At 39.9% G+C, this 12,387-nt stretch overlaps 1 protein-coding gene across 1 annotated transcript in view; it reads right to left on the bottom strand.

Annotated features, from left to right (window-relative positions):
- Positions 1 to 12,387, bottom strand: part of arhgap15 (Rho GTPase activating protein 15) — a 722,875-nt gene that overhangs the window by 308,028 nt on the left and 402,460 nt on the right. Inside the window, exons 8-9 of the mRNA XM_033024704.1 lie at positions 8,140 to 8,235; positions 5,125 to 5,251 (exon numbers count right to left, since the gene is read on the bottom strand). Coding sequence (XP_032880595.1) covers positions 5,125 to 5,251; positions 8,140 to 8,235 — 223 coding nt within the window. The remainder of the gene's footprint in view (positions 1 to 5,124; positions 5,252 to 8,139; positions 8,236 to 12,387) is intronic.

Here is a 12,387-nt window from a genome sequence, read left to right as displayed (position 1 = left end):
TTTTTTATGTCGGGGGTGGGGGGGGGGGGGGGGAGGGGGAAACTACCTTTCAGGGTCCCTACCTGGTCGGAGAGGCAGCTTTTCTCCGGGCTGCAGTTTCGACCCGTCCTCGCGGCCTACCAGCGGGCCTGGAGCGGCGTTTCCTGTCGGGGACCACCCAGAACCACGGCTTCGGCAGCGGCACAGCGCTGGAGCGCTATCGTGGAGCGGGCGATGCCTTGTCCAGGTCGCCGCGCTGGAGCTCCGGTGAGCTGAAGACCGCCGGGAACAACATCGCAGAGCTGCGGGTCTGAGGAGCGACCAGCTGCGGGCGGCGGCGCCGAACTGTACACCGGGAGCCTGGGATCTCGCGACGAGATCGCCAGTAGTGGAGCTCCAACCGGCGCGGCCTTGTTGGCTTTGGAAGCCGCGGCCTCCAGTACGAAAGCGGCCGTTCCAGGTGTCCCAAGCCGCTGTGAGGATTCTCCCGACGCCGGAGCACCATCACCCGGCGAGAACGGCCAGGAACATCGGGCCTCCGTAGAGGCAACTGTGGAGGCCTCAATTGGCTCGACTATGGGTGAACTGGGGTTGGGGACTGGACTTTCTGCCTTCCCTCATGGTGGGAGCCATTGTGGGGGGATGTTCTTTATGTTTAAATCTCTTATTAATGTTATGTCTGTATTCTTTCTTTATGTGCTGCATTGGCAAGAAGCATTTCACTACACCTAGGTGTATGTGACCAATAAAAATAACCTTTGAACCAATGACCCTAAGCACACAGCCAAAACAATGTAGGAGTGGCGTCGTGACAAGTCTGTGAATGTCCTTGAGTGGCCCAGCCAGAGTCCGGACTTGAACCCGATCGAACATCTCTGGAGGGACCTGGAATTAGCTGTGCATCGACGCTCCCCATCCAACCTGACAGAGCTTGAGAGGATCTGCAGAGAAGATTCGGAGAAATTACCCAAATACAGGTGTGCCAAACTTGTAGCATCATACCCAAGAAGACTTGAGGCTGTAATCGCTGCCAAAGGTGCCTCAACAAAGTACTGTAAAGGGTCTGAATACTTATGTAAATGTGATATTCCAGTTTTTTTTTTTTTAATTACTTTGCAAAAATTTCTAAACACCTATTTTCGCTTGTTTATTATGGGGTATTGTGTGTAGATTGATGATAAAAAAATGAATTTAATCAATTTTAGAATAAGGCTGTAACGTAACAACATGTGGAAAAAGTGAAGGGGTCTGAATAATTTCTCTATGCAATGTACAGTATTGGTGAATGCAGGCCTCCCATTTTATAATACTGGGTAATCATAATCGTCTGTATAGTTCCATCAGTACATAATACCGGTACACAACTAGGGGATATGGTTCTCTTGGTTCATTACCTTGGGGTATAGTGCTGGTCTGCACAGGTCTGTCAGTGCTGAACACGCGATACACAAGATACCTTTTGTATAACATTTCATTGGGACATTATCATGGTGTTCATACTTCTGTTAATACTTAACATTGGGGTACAAAAGGACAGCACAGTGGAGCATCTGGTAGAGCTGCTGCTCACAATGCCAGAGACCCGGATTCGATCCTGAACTCGGGTGCTGTTTGAGTGGAATTTTCATGTTCTCCCTGTGACTGTGTTGGCGCTCCAGTTACCTCCGACATCCCAAAGACATGTGGGTTTGGTCTCAGTAAATCGCCAATAGTATGCAAGGATTGGATGTAAAAGTGGATTAACGTAGAACTAGTGTCAATGGGTGATCGATTGTTGGCAAGGACTCGGTGGGTCCATGCTGTATCTTGAAACTAAAACTGGTGGGTAGAGGTCTTATACTGTCACCAATTTCAATGTGTTCTCGTGTGAAGTTGGTTCAGGCACAAAGATGAATAAGAATTACTATCCCTGCTGTGACATTCCACTTAGATTTGACTCTCACTAGAAACAGGCACATGCAGGTGAATTGATGAATTCCCAGATAAAGATTATGGTGTACTTGTTAAACTCCAGATATAGTGGTGTTGGAAAATTGTGCCCTCTCATGGGAAGAAAGCAGCTATGAACAGCTAATTTCTTAAAACAGTTTTATGTAGATGCATTAAATATCTGCAGTTACTTCTAGAGTTGCAGGCATAATAAAATATGCATTGAATACAAACCCATCTGAATGAATAAATGGGATTAATCAATGTCAGTAATTTCACAGATTGAAAGAAATGCTGCATGTTTAACTGAGGATTTTTCTTTATCATAGACATAGAAACATAGAAATTAGGTGCAGGAGTAGGCCATTCAGCCTTTCGAGCCTGCACCGCCATTCAATATGATCATGGCTGATCATCTAACTCAGTATCCCATACCTGCCTTCTCTCCATACCCCCTGATCCCTTTAGCCACAAGGGCCACATCTAACTCCCTCTTAAATATAGCCAATGAACTGGCCTCAACTAAAGGTTCTGTGGCAGAGAATTCCAGAGATTCTGTGTGAAAAAAGTTTTTTTGTTTTTTTTGCCATTTTCCCATTTTATTTCGGAGCTAGCACCACAATATATTTTATCTTCCAAGTTGTATTCCAACTTAATTTGGAACTACCATCACCGAGTCTAAAACCAATATAGTGAAAGTACATCCAGGAATTGAACTGATGTGATTCAAGAACAACCACTGCCTTCTCAATGACAATTAAGAACAGTCAATAAATGGCAGCCTTACAAGTGGTACCGAGACACTCAAAAATTAAAAATACTACTCCCCACATTTTATACTTCAAGATATTTCCCATCAAGATTTAGACAAAATAGTATTGATATCTGCCAAATAAACAATTTGTTACTGCAAAATACTACGATTGGCTGCAGTTTCTTCGAATTTGCCATTTACTACAAATGTTTTTACATATAATTCAGCAAAGGCAAAGTTTGATCAAGTTCTCATGATGACAATATCTTTTGAGTATTCCAAAGAGGGCACTATTTTATCAATGTCAACAGTAAGTTCTTCAGAATACTTTGGCAGCATTATAGCTGTGTTTTAAACATTGGCATATTCACCATCCCTCATGTGAGCAACCTTATGTCACAGTATTTTTCAAAGAATCTGAAAATGTCAACATTTGATGAAAAAATGTAGACACATGAAAGTGGCAGCAAAAGGTAGATAACTCTCCAAGATCACATCTTCTGATACAACAGAGTCGTGATGGCATTGAAGAAGGCACCCATGCCTACTGCTATTAGATGTTATGTATTTGTGTCTGTGAATATGGAAGTGTCATTTGACAATGTTCACTGTGGGTAGACACAAAAAGCTGGAGTAACTCAGTGGGGCAGGCAGCATCTCTGGAGAGAAGGAATGGGTGACGTTTTGGGTCGAGACCCTTCTGTAGCGTCTGAAGAAGTCTATCTTCGGCTTAAACCAGTTCTTTCCGACCCATGTTCACTATAGGGTTGTCTATCTAGTTAATAATTTGCATTCTTAAATGAAAAGGTATGTTGAAGTTCATGCAATCACAGAACTATAACTATTGCTATTTTGCCAAAATGATGGCTTTATTTGTGATTCTACTGGTCACCTAAAACAGTGACGGATAATAAACAGATGCCACGTGGAATGACTAATGTCCTAATTCAATTTGTTCTGAAATAATTTGTACATCATTACTAGGAAATAAAAAATGGTCAATGTATACCAATAAATATACAAAGATGTGAAAAAGCTAAAAGTGAATCCATCAGCACAGATTATGTTAATTTGCATTCAATTGAAGACAGCTGCTGATGCAATAAAGAACAAACAATAATGAATTCAGCATGTGGTTGCATCTTATTTTTTTTGTATGGAATTCTCAAGGCATATTACAAATATTTCTTAAAATAATTGGAAACCACATATGAAGAACAATGTTCACCCACATTTTTATCAAAAATTGTCTTCTTTCATCATGGCTCATAATACCAAAAAGCAAGATGTGATGAAATGTCACTTGTCTGTGGCTCTCAAAAAGTGAAATAAGTAGAAGTAAGTCCTTTCAAAAAATGTAAAGAGCCAAAATCAACTTAATCAACATAATTGCACTTTATTTAACGAGGAATAGCCCTTTAGTTTATTCCTATTTTCATTTGTTAATTAAAGTGAGTAATGACTGTGCCAGAGAACATCATAATTTATTTCTTTAGGGAGGCATGGTACCAAGCATTGCAAGGCCAGGGAATGTTTTTGCTACCTGAAGTTCTGAATCAAATATAATCTTTGCAACAATGCACCTTTGGTTCTCTGTATAAGATCACATCTAAAGATCACTTGTCTGTGTTCTGATCAAAGGTTACAGTATTGACTCATCTGTTAAGATTTAGATAATGGGATGAATGATCAAATCACAATGTCTATTGTTTATTTTGTTACAGCTTCACCTAACCAACAAATTGTCTGTCTTGTGATCTGGATTCATAGAAATGCTAAGTAATTGGAACAAGCCCTGACCTTGGTTGCAGATGCCTGCAATATCTTAGATAAACGAAATGAGAATGAACACTGACAGTTTAGACGTGCTTATTTGTTTACGCACAGTCCCAATAGACACAATGGAAGATTATGAATACTTTCAACATACTGGTAAGGGATCAATTGACATTTATAGCTATGTGGCAGAATGTAACTGAGGGAGAGAACTCTATTGCCAAGCAATGCTCTTTTTTTTTGCAGATGATTTGTCCATGTCTTTTGATCATTTTAGTTGCAATTTTCCATTACCCATCCTTAAAACAAAAATAACATATGTAAAATCAGGAGGTAGTTAGAAATCAGTTAGTAATTTTCCTCTTTCTTTCCTTTAGTCAACGGTTTGATTTTCTTTCATTGATGAGTAAGGAGAGAGAGAGTGAGAGTGAGAGAATGTGTGAGAGTCAGAGAGACACACACATTAGGCTGAGGATATTTTATCCGCACTAGTTTGTTGAAAGGTCATCAATCTGATATCTTAATATTCTCTCTCTTCCTCTCAATGCAGCATAACCTACTGAATATTTCCAAAACCCAACTATGTGAATTTGTGAACAGTTCTAAGTGGTCGATATATTTGTAGATTATACATCTATTGGATACGTAAAAGAGGAATTAAGGTATGGAGAAACAAAGTTACTTACTTAATGATTTTCTCTGCTCAGATTTTGCTTCTTTTGGATTAGGCTTGTCTCCCTCACACCTGTTCACTTCTTCACTGCTTGAACTTTTCCAGATACTGTGTGCTGGTATTGAGACCCCCTTCTTTGACTGGAATGGATTTCAGTAAGAGAAAATATTTAGATTTGAATCTCTTTATCACAAATGAAAAAAATATATATCATTTTGCATTTACCATTAGCCAACCAAGCCAGAAAAAGCAAATAAGATCATTGAAATGCAAAATGATTCAAGTTTGTTGCCTCCAATTTCTCATGCAGCAGATTCCCAAAGTGTGGCAAATCACAGATGAGGTTGCCAAGCAAAGTGATGCCTCCAGAGCATGAGAAGGAAAACTGGTATCCAATCTAACCAGACTTGCCTTTCACTTACCAACCAATTGGCAGAGGCATATGAATGGGTCTCCAAATCTTTTGAATGAGGGATGGCATATGATCTATGGGTAAGAGGAGGTTGAAAATGTCTTCCAGAGTGTAAGTGGGTGGACAATCATGTGAACTGTAAAGCATCTGTGCAGTGAAGTTTATTTTACCTTACCCTATCGTACATTTCACATATTTACCTCATAAATAAGTTCCGTAAGTTATTGATTGTACTTAGCTTTGAATGGCTTCACAGTCTCATTCTGTTATAATAACAAAGGCAAATACTTCATCTAATGTGAAAAATGTGACAATTAATGTGATAAACAAATGCAACTTGGTTATTATCAAACCATTGAATGGTCCTCTCATAAGCTAGGATGTAGTCCTGACCTTCCAACCTACCTCATTATAGACAATAGACAATAGGTGCAGGAGTAGGCCATTCGGCCCTTCGAGCCAGCACCGCCATTCAATGTGATCATTGCTGATCATCCCCAATCAGTACCCCGTTCCTGCCTTCTCCCCATGTGCCCTGACTCCGCTATTTTTAAGAGCCCTATCTAGCTCTCTCTTGAAAGCATCCAGAGAACCTTCCTCCACCGAGGCAGAAAATTCCACAGACTCACCACTCTCTGTGAGAAAAAGTGTTTCCTCGTCTCCATTCTAAATGGCTTACTCCTTATTCTTAATTTGCACTTTTTACACAGACACAGACTATGCACTTTTTTTCTGTAACTAACACGATAATGCTGAAACACTATATTCTGCACTTTGGTATTTTTCTCTTTGCATTTCCTGTTGTGTATGGCTTAATTGTACCCATGTACAGTATGAGTTGATTGGATAAATGCAAACAAAGCTTCTTACTGTATCTTGGTACATGACAATAATAAACTAATACCAAATGGTGTCACTAGAGTCTTCCATTGGGCTCCCCTTAATGAGAAACCACTTGAAAATAAAATTAGGATTTTGGAAACATTTGTGTTTCCAACCTAAGGTCATAAGTGATAGTAGAATTAGGCCATTTGGCCCATCAAGTCTACTCCGCCATTCAATCATGGCTGATCTATCTCTCCTTCCGAACCCCATTCTCCTGCTTTCTTCCCATAACCTCTGACACCTGTACTAATCAAGAAGCTATCTATCTCTGCCTTAAAAATATCCACTGACTTGGCCTCCACAGCCTTTTATGGCAAAGAATTCCACAGATACACCACCCTTTGACTAAAGAAGTTTCTTCTCATCTCCTTTCTAAAAGAACATCCTTTAATTCTGAGGCTATCACCTCTAGTCCTAGACTCTTCCACTAGTGGAAACATCCTCCCTACATCCACTCTATCCAAGCCTTTCAATATCCATTCTAAATGGTGATCCTGGAGAGATATTATTATATCAGTATCAAAATATGAAAAGAAAACCTTTGTAGAGCTATTGTAATGCGACTGACAATTCTCAGTGGTAACACTTTTATTCAATGTCATATGCATGGGTTCATGCCAGAGATTTGAGAACAAATTTTGGGTAACAGACTGAGGAAGTGCAGCACTGTAGTTAGAACTGGCATCCAGATTTGTTACTAAACCTAAATCATCTCGTATCCTCTCCAATGGATATGAAAGAATCCATAGAATTATTTCAAACTAGCTGAAGATTGAAGGAGTCATCACTAGTGGGCTGGCCAATATATTTCCTCAACCAACATTGTTAAACAAACAAATTATCAGAACTTTACCCCATATTTCGTACTATGTGCAAATTGCCTGCCATGTTTTATATAATGTAACAATGACAAAACTACAAAATGTATTATTACCTGTAAGGTTCTTGGAGACATCTTATGATTAGAGGTGATTTCTAATGTAAGTTATGCTTTACTTCCTGCTTGAAAACTTTGAAACTTATTTCTACTGCAATTAATTTACTTTCATAAATCCTATTCCCTAAATGTGCATTGGAAGTGAACATCTCAAATGCATAAAATAGAGCCCATGAATATTAATTTTGAGCATGATTGCATTGGTCATCTCAGAACTACATCTAATAAAAGTATTTTTGCGAAGGGTACTATATACCATCATTTAAAATTCTCACAAGATCAGCATACAGTTAAAAAAGTGTGGGTCTCGGATAAGAATCAGCCCGCATGCTTGTGTTAAATATGAAAATCAAGTTTATTTATAAATAATTTGGTATGAATGTATTTGACGAGAGTTACTGTGATGATAATAATGAAAAGTCGGTGTGAATATAAATTTATGGATTACATGTTAGTATATTTATTTCAATCTTTTATACATGCACATTATGTCCTGTTTGATTCATTTCAGGTCTGTTTTAAATTTAAAAAACCACCATGCCAAAACATTTGATAGAAAATATGCAAAGAGGGATTAATAATGCCACAGGGAGCTATAAACAAATGAAACAAGGTCCAAAAGGGGCTGATCAGAGCTTGAGAAGTTCAGAAAATATATGGGAAAATATTTTTCTGGCAAAGAATCTCAAAATGTATATTGTGCAACTTCTCGGACAGATTGAACAAATATACAAAATGCTTTTACTTTCTTCCAGGATAAGTTGTTTGAATAGGGTTAGGAGCATTATACGTACCATTTTATCAATCACATGTCTGATGGCCCTGTACCAGTCATGTATACTGTCATCATCAGAATGGAGAAGAAATTCATTCCCTGTCATTGTTGTTAGCTGTGTCAAGAAAACAAAAACAGTGGAATGCGAGTTAGTTTAATTGAATAAATAATACAAGAAACACATAGCCCTCTCAGCTGTCAGCACTTAGCTCATTATGTTCTGAAATAAGCATTACTCAACAGCAACAGAGGAATTAAGAAACTAAAGTTGACCATATTTCTGTTAGCTCTCCTTCTCCTGAAAGTCACATAATACAATCATAAGTGGAGACCAGTCAAAGTTTGACTTCCAATCCACTCTGTTATATTTATTGCAAACACATCTGCCTAAAACTGAAGGGAATACTTCGTTAAACCAGATGTTTCGGTCCTGTGTCCAGAATTAAAAGAGAAAGCATTGAAAATGAATTAAAATGCAAGGAAGAAGAACCTTGTGATAAATGAATTCTGATGAAACATTATCTCTACTTTGTCGCACTTGAATGGAGATGGACCTGATGGGCACTTCCATCATCGACTGTTTATTTAATTTAAACAAGAAAGAAAGGGATGTTCACTAATGAAAGACATGATTCAAGCCAGAATATTTGAAGATCAGCCAGGTTAATTACAATTCACCTTTGAAAATGAAAACAATATTACGGAAACAGACCTCCCCATCTTCTGTGAAAACTGGAGCAAACTTCCAACAGAAATAGACAATAGACAATAGGTGCAGGAGTAGGCCAGCACCTCCATTCAATGTGATCATAGCTGATCATCCACAATCAGTACCCCGTTCCTGCCTTCTCCCGATATACCCTGAATCATAGTGCAAGATAGTGAAATACTGTATGAGTACAGGATGAAATAAATGAAGTAACATTCTTGTTCTGCTTGGTATATATACTGGGGAGCTTTCTAGTTTTACTTATCACAAGAAAAATGCATGGGCAGTGATGCACACTTATTGGGGGGTAGAAATAAAGGGCAATTCAATCATTATTTGCAAAAGGTTCAAAAGTATTTTATTGTCATGTGTGCCAACGAAGGTACAGCAAAACTCGATTTGATCTCTCGGGATGCAGCCATTTCAATTTCCATGAGACCATAAGACATAGGAGCAGAATTAGGCCATTTTAGGCCAATTAGGCATCGGTGGGGGCGCTGCGAGACGGCTGCCCTGCCACACAGTGTTCGTTATTTCAACTTTTTTTTTTTTTTGGTGTATCTAAATGTTAGTTTAGGTGTTTCTTGGTGTGTCCTGTGTGGGGGGTGGTGGGGGGAGGGGGGGATAGGGATGTGGGGGTGGAAGGGGGAAACCACTTTTGGTCGCCTCCTCGACGGAGAGGCAACTTTTTCTATGTCGCCTCCCTTGTGGCCTAACAGCTTGGATTGCAGCGTCCTTTCCCGGAGTCGGGCCCAGAGCTTCAGCAGCAGGCGCAGCATGGACTTTTCCATCGCGGAGCAGGCAAACCCTTGCACGGGGTCTCCAGAGAGGAGTGCTCCGATCGCTGGCCGGGTGACTATGACATCATGGGGCTGTGGAGTTTCTAGCGGGGGGTGGAATTACCATCCGGAGCCTGGGATCCCTTGCCGGGGATCGCCGGAGAAGAGCTCCGACCGCTGGCCTACGGCCTATAACATCCTAAAGCCGCGATCTCCAGTAGGAAAGTGCCGATTCGGGCACTCCAGGCCACGGAGTGTGTTTGACCATCCTGACGTCGGAGTTTTGATCATCCCGACGAGACGGCCTGTACATCGGGCCGTATGTAGCGGCGACTATGGAGGGTTCATGGCCCCGACCACGGATGAACAAAGGAGGAGGACTGATCGAACTTTGTTGCCTTCACCACAGTGAAGAATGCTGTGGCGGATGTTAAATTCTATTGTGTATTTATTTTTTAAGTGTATCGCTGCTGGCAAATTCATTTCACTGCACCTTTGGGTGCATGTGACGAATAAAATTGACTTTGACTTTATTTTTGATAGAATATGCTTTCTGACCGTACCAAAAATATTATGATCTTTCCCTCACTGCCACTGCTCCAGTGCAACTACTCTTCTTTGGATAGAATACCCTAAGCTTCAGTCAACTCTGAAGGGCACAGGTTTGGAAAAGGTTCATAGGAACTTTACCAGAATGATAGCTGGATTAGGGGGTATTAGCTACACGGAGAGGTCGGACAGACTTGGATTATTTTCTCTGGAATGGCAGAGGATGAGGAGAGATTAGATAGAAGTATATAAAATGAGCGGCATAGATCCTTTTTCCCCAGGATGGAATATTCAAATATTAGAGGGCATGACTTTGAGGTGAGAGGGGCAAAGTTTAGAGATGTGCGGAGCAATTTTTTTAACTCAGATGGTGGGTGCCTGCAGCAAACTGCTGGGAGTGTTGATTGAGCCAGATATAATGGTGTAATTTAAGAGGCTTTTGGATAGGCACATGCATATAATAATAATAATAATAAATTTTATTTAATGGGCGCCTTTCATACATCTCAAGGACACCTTACATAGTAATCGGAATAAAAACATATAATCGGAATAAAACAAGTAATTAAAGACATCACAGTGACACAAATTAAAAACAGAATTCAATCCAAAAACAGAAAATCAAAAACAGTGTGAAAAGAGAGCAGCGGCAGCCAAAGCGCGCCAGCGTCCACTCTCTCTTCACGGCAGCCATCTTGGACACAGACCTACAGGACTACATATGCAGGAATGGAGGCAGAAGATTGAGGAACAAGAGGAATAAGATTGAAGTTTATTGCCTTCCATCACAGTGAGCAATGTGGAATCCACTGTGATGGATGTTTATGTTAACTTTATGTGGTTGTATGTCTTGTGGCTTTTCACTTAGTATGGCTGTATGGTAACTCAAATTTCACTGATACATGTGACAATAAACTGACCTTGAACCTTCAAACCTTGGAGGGATATTCATTATAAGATGTTCAAATTTTTGAAACGACATATTTGGATCTTCACTGAGCTGCTCTAATCATTAAAGGTCCATGGGAACATCACCTCCTGCAGGTGTACTTCCAAGTCACTTATCAGCATGTGTTGAAAGTATATCATTTTTTCTTCTTTTGTGCTGGGTCTAAATCTTAGAATTCCCAACCCAACAGCATTGTGGATGTTCCTTCACCAAAGCAACTGCAGCAGTTTAAGGTAGGGGTTAACCTAGCTTTGCGAGTGCAATAACTACTAGCCTTCCCGTTATAGGTCACATCATAGCAGTTAGGGGTGATGGGAGAGCTCATGTCCATGAAGGGTTAAAGGTAAGAAGGTGGAGAATATCAGCATGGGTGTTCATAGATGTCTGCATTAAGGTTGCAACTGCAGAAGAGCTCAGGTGGGAATATTTGTTGACCATAGCAGTGTGTCTCTGGTACAAGAACTGTGAAGTGTTTTTGTAAACCAAAGAGGTGGAGATATCTTGCATTCAGATGTTTAGCACAAGGCCAGACCGGATGACTTATACAAAGAACAGTAAGGATAATAATGAAACAGTAGTCAGGGAGAAGAACGAAATTGGTGGCAAGGGAACAGAATGCAGTTAGATCTTTTTCTTGGTTTTCCTTTCAGCGCTGTAGAAAGGGGCAAAGGTCTGATTGGGACTTTAGTATGTAATTGAGTGAAATACTTTGCAATGGTTTTTGACAATGATGGTCTCATAGGAATTCATTGATTATATCTGCTACAAATATTGCTGAGAGAAAATATTACTTTGGGAATACAGCCTTACGGATATAAATCCAAGAGATATTACATCACAAATTAGAAAGTCTTTTTAGGATTATAATTTAATGAAACCTCATAATCTCTGCAATGCTCAGATAAAAGATGAAACTCTCAAGTGAAAGCATGTACATTTCTTGGGAGTTTCACCTTTATCTTACATGAAGGAACTAATATCTATTTGTAAAAAAATATCGATATAGGTGATTTATTTTATTTTAAAGAGCAATTTTTGGAATAATCCAATCAAATGATACTGCGTTGTTTATTATTGCAATTTGAAGGTTATGTTGCTTATTTTCTCGTACATTATCCCTCCCAAAGTCTCCACTGCAAACATAAACGCATGATATATCCATCTATTCATCCTCAGTAACAATTAGTACGGGAGTACCTCAAGGCTGCGTGCTCAGCCCCCTGCTTTACTCACTTTAATACCCATGACTGTGTAGCCGGACATAGTGCGAACTCCATCATC

Source organism: Amblyraja radiata, chromosome 7, assembly GCF_010909765.2.
Source record: "Amblyraja radiata isolate CabotCenter1 chromosome 7, sAmbRad1.1.pri, whole genome shotgun sequence".
In the NCBI taxonomy this organism is placed as follows: domain Eukaryota; kingdom Metazoa; phylum Chordata; class Chondrichthyes; order Rajiformes; family Rajidae; genus Amblyraja; species Amblyraja radiata.
This window is presented reverse-complemented; position numbering and strand designations above follow the sequence as displayed.